This window comes from Geotrypetes seraphini, chromosome 1 (genome assembly GCF_902459505.1).
Source record: "Geotrypetes seraphini chromosome 1, aGeoSer1.1, whole genome shotgun sequence".
NCBI classification, from domain to species: Eukaryota; Metazoa; Chordata; class Amphibia; order Gymnophiona; family Dermophiidae; genus Geotrypetes; species Geotrypetes seraphini.
This window is the reverse complement of record NC_047084.1, coordinates 507333863-507351286: the sequence shown is the minus strand read 5'-3', so window position 1 is coordinate 507351286 and position 17424 is coordinate 507333863. Positions and strand designations below refer to the sequence as shown.

The window sequence follows — 17424 nt, the reverse complement described above, 5'->3', positions numbered from 1 at the left end:
ATACTAGATCCAATGACGAGTAGACACATAAAGCTTAGGACGAAGAACAATGTTGAGTCCTGAGTCATGCCGCTGAGGATCTTATAAATTTTACAAAGGTTGCCATAACAGCGGGGGGTAAAAATTTGCCTCCAGCTATTTCATAGCGGGTATAAGTTAAGCATCCTTTGAAATATTAATTAGAGTGGTGCTATTGGCCAGATAACATAGGTGCTGACCATTTACGTGCCAGTTATGAATAAAAATGCCAGACAGGACCAGCTCAAAAGGGTTATGGTATCCTGAGGCAATGCCCCCTCCCAACCATTCAGTGCCCCTACTCCCAAAGCTTAAGCTTTCTCCTCTTTCCACTCAAGCCCTTAATCCAGCATTGTTCCCTCTCCTCTCTCCTCATCCATGGCTCTCTAAACATTGCCATATTTACCATTATCACAGCATGCACAGCAAACTGTTTTCAGCCAGCCCTGGGTTCTCCCTCTGCCGCGTCCCACCTGCAATTTCCTGGCAGTGAGACACAGCAGAGGGAACACCCAGGGCTGGCTGAAAGCAGCTTGCTGTGTATATTGTTGCTACCAGCAAGCAATATGGTTACAGGGCTGTGGGCAATATGGTTACAGGGCTGTGGGAAAGCTGCCAATCAGGTGGAGAAAGCTTCAGCCAAGGCTAGACAAATGCTGGGTTGCATCAGAAGGAGCTTTATAAGCCGAAAGCCTGAAGTCATACTGCCATTATACAGATCCATGGTGAGACCTCACCTGGAGTACTGTGTCCAGTTTTGGAGGCCACACTATCAAAAGGATGTGAAGAGAATGGAGTCGATCCAGAGAATGGCCACTAGGATGGTCTCAGGACTTAAAGATCTCCCATATGAAGAACGTCTGAGCAGACTGCGCCTGTACTCTCTCGAAGAGCGCAGAGAAAGGGGGGACATGATAGAAACATTCAAATATATCACGGGCCGCATTGAGGTGGAGGAAGAAATCTTTTTTCTTACGGGTACCACGGCAACAAGAGGGCATCCGCTAAAATTTAAGGGGGGAAGATTTCATGGTGACACCAGGAAATACTTCTTCACCGAAAGGGTGATTAGTCGATGGAATGGTCTTCCACGCCAGGTAGTCGAGGCCAGTAACCTGTCTCGACTTCAAGAGATGATGGGACAAGCAGGTGGGGTTGCTACAGAGTTATACTTAAAGGATGGATTCTCAAAGGAGGGAGGGTTCTTGAGTGGGCAAACTTGTTGGGCCGCCGGCCATTTTCTGCCGTCATACTCTATGTTTCTGTGAGATAGAAGAGGAAGTAATGCTGGACTAGGGCTGGAGAGAGAAGGGCAAAAATGTTGGACCAAGAGAGAAGGGGAAGAAAGATTTCAGTGCCCTGTATCTCCGGCGCCCTGGACCAGAGCCTTACCTGGTCCAATGGTTGAGCTAGCCTTGAAGCCAGCTACACACCTATGCACTATTTTGTAAATCAGTAACTGCCAAACCTGACCTGGAGGAACCCCCAGTCATTCAGGTTTTCAGGATGCTCACAGAGAATACTCACGAGCGAGATCAACATGAAAATCTCTCTCATGAATATGCATTGTGAATATCCTGAAAACCTTACTTGCTGGGAATTCCCCTTGGACAGGCTTGGAAACCAGTGCTGAAAATACACACATCTTACACAGTGTGCATTTTACAAGTTGGCATGCATATGGGCGCAAAATTTACAGAATGCTAAGTCACATGTATATCACCAGCACTTGCTCACAAGCTAAATTGATGGTTGACGTTAAGTGTTCACACCTAAGCACATACGAACCTATCTACCAGTTTACATCCACATCATTGTATTAATAAGACTAAGCAACTGGTTAAACTCGTATGTTGCATCGTTGTTTTCGACTGGCTTAGATAGGCGACTGCTTGGCACCGATGGATGGCAAGAGAAATGACTTATTGGATTACATTGGCTGGGCCGCAAAGATGTTTGTTGTGGGCCGCATACAGCCCATGGGCCGTGAGTGACACGCTTGACTTACATAAACAATTCTAATTTGTGGACCTTCGAAAAAGTGACATTTCCACTGCATCTGTATTATACCAAAATATCTTTATCACCACCAATCTTCATCAGTCTTGAATTTATAAATCTATATGGTTCATACTTTAATCAACTTTTTCAAGATTTGTTCATATTATAAAATGTAACTTTACTTTAGAAAAACATCCATGAACCAACGGCCCCACAAATTACACTTCTCCTTCGATATTCACGGGGGTTAGGGGCAGAGCCAGCCTACGAATACTAAAAAAATAATATTCGGGCAGGTTCTGACCCATCCCCCCGCCTTCCCCCCGGAATCCCGGACCTTACCTTAAGCCCTTGAGACTCCCCGGAACCATACCTGGTGGTCTAGCGGGCTTTCGGGGCAGGAGCGATCTTCCTATGCTCCTGCCCCGTGCAGATCACTCATAGGGAATGGCTGCCGTGGATGGTTGAAGTCTATACAGTTTAGTTCAGTTTAGCTGGAGAGTCACCTGCTGCATAGCCAATCTGGAACAACCTTGAAGCATTAAACTGATAATAGATCAGTAAGCTGGAAAGTTTGGTAAACTAATTATGTATAGTCCTTTAGTCAAGTGATAGAGGCTAGGAATTTTTAAACCTTCCAGATGCTTCAACAAGAATTTGCCTTGCCACAATCCCAATATTGTGCCTAGTTACAATTTGATTACTCTAATTTTATTTATTGGGATTTATTATTTGCTTTATGAAGAGATTCAACCTGCCATTAAAACAGGTGTGATAGTGGTGACATCTCAGATAAGTGGCTCTTAGAAATAAAACATGGTTATCATTTTGGCAAGACAAGTTATTGATTTTTTTAAATAAATCTCTCAGGCTGAAAATGCACAGAAGACCTTTGGGTGCAGGAAAAGGAATTAGGTAGTTCCTTAATGGATAAACTATGGGGACAATTCTGGTCCAAAGGGCCTAGAACGTCTGTATTTGCTTCCAGAAAGCAATCTTTATTTTTTCTAATTCACCGAGCCCTGTAAACCCCAGTAGAATCAGCTAAATGTAAGACAGAAACTGAAAATATATCCCGTTTACAAGATTAGCAGATAGGTACTCTCTCTCTCATGATCTATTATCTGAATGTACAGTTATTTTGATGCAAAGTCTGGAACAGAATTCTACCCATCCTACAAAATGATGTGATTTTGTCTCACAAAATCGTAGTTTGGAAATCTTTAGTGCTAAAAGCAGAGCTCCCGTCTGATGATTCTTTTCTACTCTCTGACACTGAAGATGATCATCAATTGGAAAGATAACTTAAGCCTTGATTTTGATCCATGCAGGAACTGTGATATAGAAATATGGGAATACTATAGAATCAAAGAACTGCGACAGAGTAAGGCTGATAAATAATGTTCCAACTTTCCTAAGCTTAAAGGACTACTTAAAGGACTGCTAGATGGTATTAGTTTGATTTCTGTATATTGCTGCCATTTACTCTATTAGAGATAACAAATTTTATGCTCAAATATCTTTATAAAATTTTAAGGTTTGATCTAATGCACACACCTGCCAAGATATTTGTGTTTCTCTCTTTACAGTATGTAAGCATAGCAGCTGTACATAGTGTTTTTATGTTTTCACATAAACAAAATTTGATTTTTTTTTTATAAGAATACCTTTCTGGATGCAACAGATTGCTTGTTCATCGACCTCAGTAAAAACTCCGGCATATTGTTCTCAATATCCTCTCGTGTCCCTTTTTTGTGCAGCACTGCAGACATAAATGCAATGACCTACAAGGGCAAAGCACAATGTAGCAATTTTGGAGAACCAAAAGAAATGGATCTTGCCATACAAACATTCATCAACAACAACACACTCCTAATTTGCCAAACAAATCCTAAACTAGAAAAAACAAGGAAGGCAACCAAGTCACATCAAGGTCTGTGAGGGGGAAGCTCAGAGTGCCTAACTTGGCTCACAACTTGCAAACCAAATATAGTGTAATATGTCAAAGAACATGTCACATTATATGATGTTATAGGGCGCTCTCAGTGTGAACCCTCAGTGATAGGAGCACAGCTCCGACACTTCACTTCTGGGCCAAGGCCATAAGCCTCCACCCGCACACCATCATCGAGCGCCCTGTGTGTGCAGAAATCAAACCAATCAACAATCAAAGTGAGTAAATGAAACTCAACACAAGCAACCTGAGCGACCCCCACACAAACCCTGCCAGCCAAACCCCCTCAAAAGACTCACGCAAAATCACAAACAAAGTCAAAAACCATACCAAAAAGTGAAAAACATGTCCAAAAGAAACAATACTTATCCAAAACTGTCACACAAACGGAAAAACCGCGCCAGGAGGAGAGGTTCAACCGCGCTGGTTTCGGGAGGAGCCCTTCTTCAGGAACCTGGCCTCCAACAGAACACAAGCAGAGAGCCTCCAGCCTTCCTCTCTGCTTGTGTTCTGTTGGAGGCCAGGTTCCTGAAGAAGGGCTCCTCCCGAAACCAGCGCGGTTGAACCTCTCCTCCTGGCGCGGTTTTTCCGTTTGTGTGACAGTTTTGGATAAGTATTGTTTCTTTTGGACATGTTTTTCACTTTTTGGTATGGTTTTTGACTTTGTTTGTGATTTTGCGTGAGTCTTTTGAAGGGGTTTGGCTGGCAGGGTTTGTGTGGGGGTCGCTCAGGTTGCTTGTGTTGAGTTTCATTTACTCACTTTGATTGTTGATTGGTTTGATTTCTGCACACACAGGGCGCTCGATGATGGTGTGCGGGTGGAGGCTTATGGCCTTGGCCCAGAAGTGAAGTGTCGGAGCTGTGCTCCTATCACTGAGGGTTCACACTGAGAGCGCCCTATAACATCATATAATGTGACATGTTCTTTGACATATTACACTATATTTGGTTTGCAAGTTGTGAGCCAAGTTAGGCACTCTGAGCTTCCCCCTCACAGACCTTGATGTGACTTGGTTGCCTTCCTTGTTTTTTCTACAAACATTCATAACAACATATGTAGTAAATGATGGTCCATCCAGCCTGCTAAGTTGAAAATTATCCTGTTTTGGTAGATGGTGCTATGTTACCCTACTTATAAGAGCCAGCAGCAAAAAGCATAAGCAACTCATGATGAGACCATGAAATTTTCAGGACATCTTTTCCCCTGGTGAAAGGTCACTTGGACACACAAAGTCAGAGGCGTGAAGAAAGTACAAGAAATTTATTACGGTATACCGGACTCTAGTGCAGTTAATAGCCTGCCTACTAGAGTGTCAGAAACAGGAAATACACGGACTTTTATGCCCTTTTCGCAAACTAATATATGCAAAAACTACAATTTTCATGTGTTACTTCTATAACTTTTCTACAATTATTGGTCCTAAGCTCACACTAGCAGGTCACTTATCTAACTCTTACAGTTCTAAATGTTAAATATACAGAAGGGCAGGGTATATCATGGCTCAAACTCTTATCTATTTAGCTTACAATGTGGTAGGGTAGGGACATACATTTTAGGCAGATGAAGTCAATAGATTGTAAACTTTCTTCAGCTATGTAGGCCAGAGCAATATTTTAAACAACAGTTAACCATTTCATGACCCTAGACTGGCACCTTTCATTTTCTATTAGCTGGAGAATCTGGGTGCCTTGGTAGTCTGAGCTGTCACTATCAAATCCACAGTAGTGCCCTTCTAGGTGATCACGATTCTATCAACAACAGTCAGCTGAGTTCCCATTCTAAGTACAACAGCACACTGGCAGTGCCCAAAAAGCACAGTTACTTACCGTAACAGTTGTTATCCAGGGACAGCAGGCAGATATTCCCACATATGGGTGACATCACCGACGGAGCCCCGCAGCGGACAGCCTCGAAAGCAAACTTGCTTGAAGATCTCGAACTTTCGAGCACTGCACCGCGCCTGCGCGCGTGCCTTCCCGCCCGAACTAGGGGGCGCATCTCCTGAGAGGATCCTCAGTTCAGATACCTAGCCAAGAAGCCAACCAGGGGAGGTGGGAGGGTTGTGGGAATATCTGCCTGCTGTCCCTGGATAACAACTGTTACGGTAAGTAACTGTGCTTTATCCCAGGACAAGCAGGCAGCATATTCCCACATATGGGTTACCTCCAAGCTAAGTAAAAAGGGATGGAGGGAAGTTGGCAATTTACGAAAAAAGATTTTGCAAAACAGATTGGCCAAAATGGCCATCCCTCCTGGATAAAGTATCCAGACAATAATGAGAGGTGAAAGTATGAACCGAGGACCAAGTGGCAGCCTTGCAGATTTCCTCAATAGGAGTTGATCGGAGGAAAGCTACAGATGCCGCCATAGCTCGAACTTTGTGGCCCGTCATTCGACCTTGCAGAGGAAGACCAGCCTGAGCATAGCAGAAAGAAATGCAAGCAGCCATCCAGTTGGAAATGGTACGCTTTGATATAGGACGACCCAACCTGTTCGGATCAAAAGATATGAAAAGTTGAGGAGATGTTCTGTGAAGCTGAGTGCGTTGAAGGTAGAAAGCCAAAGCACGTTTACAATCCAAGGTATGAAGAGCCGCCTCTCCTGGGTGAGAATGAGGCTTTGGAAAAAATACAGGCAGAACAATAGACTGATTGATATGAAATTCTGAAACAACTTTAGGCAAGAATTTAGGATGAGTACGGAGAACAACCTTGTCATGGTGAAAAACTGTGAAAGGTGGATCAGCCACTAGCGCTTGTAACTCACTGACACGTCGAGCAGAAGTGAGGGCGATCAGGAAAACAGCTTTCCAAGTGAGATACTTGAGATGAGCTTTGTCAAGTGGTTCAAAAGGAGATTTCATAAGTTGAGCTAAAACAACATTGAGATCCCAAACCACAGGAGGTGGTTTAAGAGGAGGATGGAGATTGAGAAGTCCTTTCATAAAACGAGAAATCATAGGATGTGCAGAAAGGGATTTTCCATCCAAGGGCTGATGAAAAGCAGCTATAGCACTAAGGTGGACTCGGATAGATGTAGTCTGAAGTCCAGATTGTGATAAATGAAGTAAGTATTCCAGAACTGATGTCAAGGAAGCAGATCTGGGTGGTAAATTATGTGTAGAACACCAAGCAGAGAATCTTGTCCACTTTTGACCATAACATTGTCTAGTTGATGGTTTTCTGGAAGCAAGTAAAATATCTTGCACAGACGGAGAGAATTGAGAAAAGTCTGTTATAGAGAAAGGTACCAAGCTGTCAAATGTAGAGACTGTAGATTGGGATGAAGCAAAGATCCTTGATTCTGCGTGAGTAGAGAAGGAAATATTGGTAGAAGTAGAGGCTCCCTGGTGCTGAGTTGAAGTAGAAGGGAGAACCAAGGTTGCCTGGGCCACCGAGGAGCTATCAGAATCATGGTGGCATGGTCTGATTTCAACTTGACAAGAGTCTTGAGAATCAGAGGAAACGGAGGAAAAGCATAAAGGAACTGATTCCTCCAGTCCAGTAGAAACGCATCCGCTTCGAGACGTTGAGGAGTATAGATGCGGGAGCAAAATTGAGGCAGTTTGAAGTTGAGAGGTGACGCAAACAGATCTATCTGCGGAGTCCCCCAACGAGCAAAAATTTGGCGAAGAGTAGGAGAATTGAGTGTCCATTCGTGAGGTTGTAGAAGACGACTCAATTTGTCCGCCAAACAATTGTGTTGACCCTGAATATAAACCGCTCTGAGGAAGATGTTGTGAAGAATCGCCCAATGCCACAATTTCAGAGCTTCTTGACAGAGGGAGTGAGATCCCGTCCCTCCCTGTTTGTTGACATAATACATGGCTACTTGGTTGTCGGTACGTACTAGAATCACCATGTCGTGAAGTAGATGCTGAAAAGCTTTGAGAGCATAGAATATCGCTCTGAGTTCCAACAGATTTATAGGACACCGCCGGTCTGCTTGGGTCCAGAGCCCTTGAGTGCAAAGACCGTCCACATGAGCTCCCCATGCGTACATTGACGAGTCGGTTGTCAGGACCTTCTGATGAGGAAGAGGGTAAAACAGTAAACCTCTTGAAAGATTCAAAGAGAGCATCCACCAACAGAGAGACTTCTTTAATGAAGGAGTGATGGAAATTAGTCGAGTTGGTGGATCCACTGATTGTTGCCATTGAGATGCCAGTGTCCATTGAGGAATGCGAAGGTGAAGTCTGGCAAAAGGAACCACATGAACTGTAGAAGCCATGTGACCAAGCAGAACCATCATTTTCCTTGCTGGAACAGTGGAAAGTTGGAAGAATTGTTGAGAAATTTAAAGGAGTGTATCCTGACGTGGTTGTGGAAGGTATGCTCTCAGATTGATAGTGTCCAGAGTTGCTCCTATGAACTGAAGAGACTGAGAAGGAGTCAGCTGAGATTTGGGAAAATTGATGTGAAATCCCAAACTTTGTAGAAAAAGAATAGTCTGTTGGGTCGCTGCAATAACCTCTGAAAAAGAGGGAGCCTTGATGAGCCAGTCGTCTAGGTATGGAAATACTTGGAGACCCTGGTTGCGAAGAGCTGCAGCCACAACCATTAGGCATTTGGTGAAAACTCTGGGGGAAGAAGCCAGTCCGAAGGGGAGAACTCTGTACTGAAGATGAAGATTTCCTACTTGGAATCTGAGGTACTTGCGAAACGCTGGATGAATAGGGATATGAGTATAGGCCTCTTTGAGATCGAGGGAGCACATCCAATCCCCTTGATCCATCAAGGAATATAGAGTTGGCAGAGTGAGCATTCGAAATTTCTCTTTGACTAGATATTTGTTGAGAGCTCTGAGATCCAAAATCGGTCGCAAATCCCCCATCTTTTTGGGAACTAGAAAATAACGGGAGTAGAATCCCAAGTTCCTTTGGGGAAGAGGAACTTCCTCCACTGCTCGCAGGAGAAGAAGAGCTCGAGCCTCTTGAAGAAGAAGGGGAAGATGCGACTGATTTGAAAGACACTCTCTTGGATGGCGATCTGGAGGTACCTGAAGGAGTCAAAGAGAGTATCCCTCTCGTATGATGGTAAGTACCCAGAGATCTGATGTAATGAGCTCCCATTGATGATAAAATGTGGACAGGCGACCCCCTATGGGGAGGGGAGAATTTGGAAACAGAGAAATTTGAATGCTCAGGTCGAGATTGTCAAAAAGACTGAGCAGGCTTGGTGGCAGCAGGGGTCTGAGACTTTTGTTGTCGTTGTTGTGGAGGAGGCCGACGAGCAGGAGGTCTAGAAAAAGCAGGAGTTGTTTTCTGTGGATAGCGACGTGGAGTTTGTTTGAAACCTCTAGTTGGTACAGGTTTAGGTTTTGGACGAATGAGGGAAGCAAAAGAGCGCTCATGTTCTGAAAGACGCTTTGTAGCCGCCTCAATAGAGTCATCAAATAACTCATTTCCTTGGCAAGGAAGATTAGCCAATCTATCCTGAAGGTTAGGATCCATGTCCACTATACGTAACCATGCTAACCTACGCATGGCTACAGCAAATGCAGATACTCTAGACGAGAGTTCAAAGGCATCATAGGAAGCTTGTAACATGAAGAGTCTCAACTGAGAAAGAGTCTTAAGGATATTTTTTAATTCTGATAGGCGATTGGTAGAAATGTCCGGGTAAAAGGAAGATAAAATCTTTAGAAAATGGTTGAAGTAGGACGTAAATATGTAGTTATAATTAAGAACTCTATTTGCCATCATAGAGTTCTGGTATAAACGTCGACCAAATTTATCCATGGTATGGCCTTCCCTACCAGGAGGAACTGAAGCATAAATTTTGGAGGGATGTGCTTTCTTCAATGATGATTCTACCACCAGAGATTGATGAGAAAGTTGAGACTTTTCATAGCCTTTACATGGGACCGTTCTATAACGAGATTCTAACTTGGATGGAATAGCAGTGATAGAATAAGGAGTTTCCATATTGCGAGTGAATGTCTGCTGTAGAACAGGAGTCATAGGTAATCTAAGTGACTCTTTCGGTGGATGGGGAAGCTCCATATCCACTAAGTATTCAGGAGTATATTTGGAGTCTGAATGAAGGTCTAGCTTGAGAGCTTGGCCCATGTCAAAAATAAATTTGGCAATAAATTTGGGACCTACTCATATACTGGGAGGGAAAGGAACTATCAGGATGGGACGGGTCGACACTCTGTTTCCGAGGTAAGGACCCACTTTGCAAACAGTTCTCTAGGAGCCACACAGACTCAGACAGGAATAGCCTTACAGGGACTTAGCAAACACAAAGAGTGGAGGGCCATGTATGTTAATGCACACAGTTTAGGTAACAAAATTCTAGAACTGGAAACTGAAATAGGAGATGCCAACCTGGACGTGGTGGCAATATCCGAGACTTGGTTCACAGACGCACATGGGTGGGATATGGCCATACCAGGGTACAATCTCCTTCGTCAGGACAGAGAGGGCAGGTTAGGAGGAGGGGTAGCACTATACATTAAAGAGGACATCAAAACCACCAGGATCACTGATGTCAAGTACACCGGGGAGTCCCTCTGGGTAAACCTGGCAAGAGGTGGCAAAAAATGCCTGTATCTTGGTGTGATATACAGACCTCCAAGACAACCGGAAAACATGGACGCAGAATTAATTGAAGACATAGAGAACATAACTCTACGGGGCGACACTGTACTACTAGGGGACTTCAACATGCCTGATGCAGATTGGAACACATTTTCAGCAACAACCAGCAGCAGCAGGAAGCTTTTGACATCCATAGAAGGAGTACATCTCAGACAGATGGTAACGGAGCCCACTAGGGACCAGGCGATCCTAGACCTGGTACTCACCAACGGGGAAAGCGTCTCAGAGGTTTCAGTGGGAGATACATTAGCCTCCAGCGACCATAACATGATATGGTTCAACCTTGGGAAAGGATCCCCTAAATCAATTACAAAAACAAAGGTACTCAATTTCCGGGGCACCGACTTCACACGCATGGGAGATTTCGTTCATCAGACGCTGCAGGACCAAGCAGAGACCGGCAATGTGGAAACTATGTGGTCATACCTGAAATCATCCATACACGAAGCAACTAATCGCTACATAAAATCAGTAGATAAACGGCAAAGAAACAACAAACCCCAATGGTTCACTGGAGAGATCTCGCACCTCATTAAAGAAAAGAAAAAAGCATTTATTTCCTACAAACGTACGCAAAAAAAAGAAACTAAAGTAGAATATAAGACCAGATCTGCAGCAGTCAAAACAGCAGTTAGGGAGGCCAAACTTCGAGTGGAAGAAACTCTGGCAAAAAACATTAAAAAGGGGGACAAATCCTTCTTTAGGTATATCAGTGATAGGAAAAGGAACACAGACGGTATAGTACGCCTTAGACAACCGGACGGAAACTACGCAGTGGCGGACTCCAAGAAAGCAGAACTACTAAATGAATATTTCTGCTCAGTCTTCACCTGCGAGGCACCAGGACATGGACCACAGTTGAAAGAGAAACAAGACGTGAATGACCCGTTTCAGAATTTTGAGTTCACACCTGGGGACGTCTATAACGAACTGGCAAGACTCAAGGTGAGCAAAGCCATGGGACCGGACAATCTACACCCAAGAGTGCTCAGAGAATTGAGAGATGTTCTGGCAGAACCGTTGGCAGTGCTCTTCAATCTTTCACTAAGTACGGGGAAAGTACCGTTGGACTGGAAAACTGCCAACGTCGTTCCTCTACATAAAAAGGGTTGCAAGGCTGAGGCTGCGAACTATAGACCGGTAAGCCTCACCTCAATAGTGTGTAAACTCATGGAGACACTGGTTAAGTATAGATTGGATACGATCCTAAACGAGGAAAATCTCCGGGATCCCAGTCAACATGGATTCACCAAGGGTAGGTCATGCCAGTCCAATCTTATCAGCTTCTTTGACTGGGTAACAAAAAGACTGGACTCAGGCGAGTCCTTAGACGTCGTGTACCTGGACTTCAGCAAAGCGTTTGACAGCGTCCCACACCGCAGGCTGCTGAACAAGATGAAATCAATGGGGTTGGGAGAGACTCTAACTACATGGGTCAAAGATTGGCTTAGTGGCAGACTTCAGAGGGTAGTGGTTAATGGTACTCTCTCTAAAATGTCGGAAGTGACTAGCGGAGTGCCACAGGGTTCAGTCCTGGGCCCTCTCCTCTTCAACATATTCATTAGGGATCTGACTCAAGGGCTTCAAGGCAAGGTAACCTTATTCGCTGATGATGCCAAACTATGCAATATAGTAAACGACTATAATCTAAAGGATGCTATGGAGCAAGACCTGCGTACTCTAGAAAGCTGGTCCTCGATCTGGCAGCTGGGCTTCAACGCCAAGAAATGTAAGGTCATGCATCTCGGAAACAGAAACCCTTGCAGAACTTACACCCTGAATGGAGAAACTTTAACCAGAACTACGGCAGAACGAGACTTAGGAGTAATCATCAGTGCTGATATGAAAGCTGCCACTCAAGTGGAGAAGGCTTCATCTAAAGCACGGCAGATGATAGGTTGTATCAGGAGAAGCTTCGTCAGCAGGAAGCCTGAAGTCATGATGCCATTGTACAGAGCCATGGTGAGACCTCATCTGGAATACTGTGTGCAATTTTGGAGGCCACACTACTGTAAAGATGTGCTCAGAGTTGAATCGGTTCAGCGGATGGCCACCAGGATGGTCTCGGGGCTAAAGGGTCTCCCGTATGAGGAAAGACTGAGCAAGTTACAGCTCTACTCTCTCGAGGAGCGTAGGGAGAGGGGCGACATGATTGAGACATTTAAGTACATCACGGGACGGGTCGAGGTGGAAGATGATATCTTTCTCCTGAAGGGACCCTCGACCACAAGAGGTCATCCGCTCAAACTCAGGGGAGGGAAGTTTCGTGGAGATGCCAGGAAGTACTTCTTCACGGAGAGAGTGATTGAGCATTGGAACAAGCTTCCAATGCAGGTGATAGAGGCACACAGCGTCCCAGACTTTAAGAATAAATGGGATACCTATGTAGGATCCCTACGAGGGTCAGCCAAAGGATAGGATCACTAGGGTATAGACTTGAAAAAGCGGGGCAGTAGAATGGCATTCTTACAAATCTACTTAAATGGGACATTAGACTTAAAAGGGAGGGTCGATGGTGTGGGCAGACTTGATGGGCTGTAGCCCTTATCTGCCGTCATCTTTCTATGTTTCTATGTTTCTATGAAATTGATTTTGGATCAGATGTTTCCTCAGGAGAGCCACTGCGAGATTTAGGCTGAACTGAGTAGGATGGAGAAGCCTCTCTAGAGTATGGTGAAAGGTCTGATTCCAGACGTAGAGTGACAGAAGAAGCTGCACTGTGAGGTGGAGTAAGAGAATGTTTTTTTTTCAAACTCCTGGATGGAGAAGTACCAGGTGTACGTGGTACAGAATGAGTCGAGGTGTGTGGAGAACTGTCTCGACGGACTGGCTTCGACGGTGTTCTGGATCGAGAAGGGCTTCGAGTCGAGGCTCGATGATGTCGAGATCCATGCTTCGTCTTCGAAGAGCGAGGTAAAGAAGCCTCGGTATCCAAAGTCGAAGACTCCCTCCGAAGCTTGGAAGTAACAGGTCTTGAATGCTTCGACCGGTGCTTCGGAGGAGGTGAGCCCGGAGAAGACTCTGATGAAGAAATGTTCTTCGGTGTCCGGGATCGGCCTCGGGAGACTGGAAGCTCTGGTTGAGTGACAGGCTGATCAGTCCGAGGCAAGGTCGAGGATGGGACCAGTTGAGCCACTAAAGAGGAAATCTGAGTGGTAAGTATAGATTTTAACATGTCCTCCAGCATCGGCACCGAGACAGAAGATTCTGACCTCGTAGGTGCAGCAGTACGCTCCGAAGAGGGCGACCTCGAAGGTGAGTATTCCCTTACCTTGGAGGTACGCTTCGAAACTGGACGTGCCGAGGACTCTGGTGGCTTCTTGGATATGGCACCTGAAAGGGAACTCGGAGACTTACCCCCCGTAGAAGACTTCGTGGATGGCGTCGTCTTCGAGGCAACCGAAGCAGAATAGGTCGAGGCCTTCGAGACCGAAACTCCAGCCGGAGTCTGGGTCGAGGCCTTCGAGACCACAGGTGTCGAGGTCGTCGGAGTCGAAGCCTTCGAGACCGGGGCAGCCGCCACGGTCGAGGCCGGATCCGAAGATTGCTCCATGCCGAAAAGCTGAAAAAATTGAGCACAACGTCGCCGAAAAGCCCGTGGAGTAAGGGTGAAGCAGCGATGACAATCTTCTGGGGAATGAGAAGAACCCAGGCACTGTAAACAACGGCAGTGGGGATCGGTGACCGAAATCACCCGATTACACTGTCGACAACGTTTAAACCCGGTAAGAGGCCGGGACATGGAAAAAATAAAGTCCGTGTCGAACGAAGGAGCCTAGGCCTAGGCCCAAAGCTCGACGGCCGAACAAAAGCGAAAAACAAAATGGTTTTTTTTTTTTTTTTTTTTTTTTATTTATCAAGAGAAAAAATAAAGGAAAATAAAGACAAACACAGCGACCGACTTTAAAGAAAGAAACAGCCGCGGTGATGAGAAGGCAATGCTGCAGAGAAAGAAAACGTGTCTTCTTGTCTCCGCGGAAATAAACGAACTGAGGATCCTCTCAGGAGATGCGCCCCCTAGTTCGGGCGGGAAGGCACGCGCGCAGGCGCGGTGCAGTGCTCGAAAGTTCGAGATCTTCAAGCAAGTTTGCTTTCGAGGCTGTCCGCTGCGGGGCTCCGTCGGTGACGTCACCCATATGTGGGAATATGCTGCCTGCTTGTCCTGGGATAAATAAGGTATACTGATAGTACCACTAGATGTTTCTCTATTCACATTATGATGAGGCTTGCCTCCTTTGTGTGGTGGTTCCTGGCTGCTGCACTGTCCAAGTACTGTACTACTTTGTTTTCGAGAAGGCTTAGGAACGTCCATACAGTTTATCTGTTTCTTGGATTCTGTGCTTGATTTCCTACCCGGGTCACTTTTTCCCGCAATTCCTTAGCCCACGTAATTGAAAAACATGGGTAGCTAGGGGGGGGGGGAAGAAAGCAAGGGTAGGACAGGTCCTGACAAATCTTCCCACTGGGTCCTGACTCCATGGAAGGGGAGAGGAAGAATTATTGCACCTGAGGCTGAGCAGGTTCTTAGTTTGACAGATGTAAAGAACTCCTATCTCAATAAAAGAACTTCACTGCTGAGCTCTGTTTTCTGGCACTCCAGTTGGGACAGCACTTGTCCCTCTCCTAGAGCTTGAACGTGATCTTTAGATACTATACAACTATGCTCTACCTGTTGTGACCTCCAAATCCTGGTTGCAGAAACTCAGAAGGAAATTCCATTGAGACAATGCTTCCCACTAACTGGCTCTTTAATTTTACTGCAAAACAATCCTCCTTAACTGTTAGTACATGTTAACAAAATTACACATTATCCCTACATGTGTCCCAACAGCAGCACATATTACAAACTACAGCATATGTTAATTACCACATACACAAAACCAAAGAAAAAGAAAACACATGAACCCAACAAGAAATTCACCTTCATCTTTCCAGACTTCAGATTTTGCGATGCTCAATCATCCATCTTTTACCGTGGGCCCAAAAATATGACTGACACCCCACCGTTCTCACAATTACATTGGCTCCTCTTACCCTACCAGTCCTGGTTCAAAATATCTGTCCTTGCTCATAAGATCATACACACAGGTTGTCCTTTTACCTTTCTTCAGTAATTATCCCTTAAACTCCTGTCCATTCCCTCGATGCTCACCGCCTAGTTCCTCCATCTCTAAAGCAAACACATTATGAATCCACAAGATGCTCTGCATTTTTCTTTCTGGGTACCCTGCCTTTGAAATAACCTTTCCTTATCTTCCCCCGCACATCAGATCTGAGCTTTCTCTGCCCAGGTAGTTCAAGTCAATACTTGGGGCAGATTCTGAAAACTAAAATCTGCCTTTAAAGGGCTCGCTAAACCGGTTCCAGCCGGTTTAATGTACAAGCATTTTAATGGCGGATTTTCAAACAGCTTACCGAGGTCTTTTCCAAGTTTTCTAGCAGTCTCCGATACTGCCGTGTAAATGTACTACGACGAGGTCATTAATATTAAGAAGATCACTCCGAGCAATTCCCTATAATCGCCTAGTGATTCTCTAACCTCGTTGTGCCACATTTGCAGCCAAAATTTACTGACAGTGCTTTCTGATCAGTGCCTGAGTGCTAATTGGCTCAGGCACTGGCAGGAAAGTAAGGTTTGACATCTCAGACCCCCTCGCACATGCAAATTAAAATAATAATTTAAAAAAAAATTTGAAGATCGGCAGGAGAGATGCCCATACTCTCCTGCCACATCGCAGAATCATCTGACACTAATAACCCAACCCAACATCACCACTCCGCAGCGGGAGAAATGCTTGGTACGCTTGGTAACTTGTACCACCTGGGAATCTACTTTTGGTGGAACAAAGAGCTGGTTAAATTCAGTATCTATCGGATAGAGCTTTGCCATGGCTTTGGACACTCGAAGGGGCCCCTCCATGGCCTCCCAATGGTTCCTTAGCATTTTTGTAATGTCTTGATGAGAGGGGAAACATGTGGTCTAAGTTTTGTGCTGCTCATAAGCAAGCACTGTGCGGCTGAGGGCAACGAAGTCTATCTTTAATTCCCAGAAGGATTCTGTGATTACCTCCAAAAGTGCTGAGGTCTTAAACAGCCTGCACACATTTGGGTCCTCCCTGAGATTAACGGCCTCCACCAGATTGGACCCCTAGACATGAAGCATCATCTCCTGCTACTGAGGACCCAAACTGAGAAAGTAAAGTCACTGATATAGAGTGCTTGTTGTCCCAGTCCTCCTCAGACTAGACCTCTCCATCTTGCGCATGGTACTATTTCTGGGAAACTGTGCTCTTGGGGGTGAAGGGGGGGGGGGGGAGAACCCTTGGCGCCAGCATGGCTGCAATCCCTGAAGATTCCATGCAGCCCTCTTTAATCATATAAGCTTTAAACATTATATTGATGAATTCAAGGGGGAAACCCTGTTCAGGATATCCAGACAGCCCCTGCGGACACTCCCAAGGTCCTTTCTGGAGTTTTGTGGCAGCGGCATGGTGCATTTTTGCTGCTCCCTTGCCCAAACCTGGACTTTTTGCTTCATCCTTGCACCATCTGGGCACTAACAACCCCCTCCCCCCCCAAAGAAACTAGAGGAGGCTAAGCCCCTGCCCCCAAACACAGATGCCGCAAGGCACGTGGGACACGAACGATCCTCAGACAGCCATCCAGCGCAAATCTGGCATGAATCCAAGTTATCTGGGTCTCAGGAGTCCATCACACCCATTTCTGATCAAATCTGAGGTGTTTTGAAGCAGATAGACTTTTGTTTTCAAATCAGAATATGTAAGATGGCCACCACAGCAGCGATTTTAGCACCAAAAACAGCCTGTGGGAGCTCCACTGGGGTCC

The 17424-nt window shown here is 45.3% G+C and overlaps 1 protein-coding gene across 7 annotated transcripts in view; it reads right to left on the bottom strand.

Moving 5' to 3' along the window:
* Positions 1-17424, bottom strand: part of ERCC6L2 (ERCC excision repair 6 like 2) — a 257095-nt gene that overhangs the window by 207701 nt on the left and 31970 nt on the right. For 5 of the 7 annotated variants that reach the window (XR_004537579.1, XM_033928177.1, XM_033928167.1 and 2 more), the window contains exon 4: positions 3687-3803. Coding sequence is in view for 4 of the 7 variants with exons in the window: in XM_033928177.1 (XP_033784068.1) it covers positions 3687-3803 (117 nt within the window). In the remaining 3 variants the exon portion in view is untranslated. Of the gene's footprint in view, positions 1-2392; positions 2532-3686; positions 3804-17424 lie in introns of those variants that run through there. The other 2 variants (XM_033928206.1, XM_033928196.1) reach the window with 2 other exon arrangements.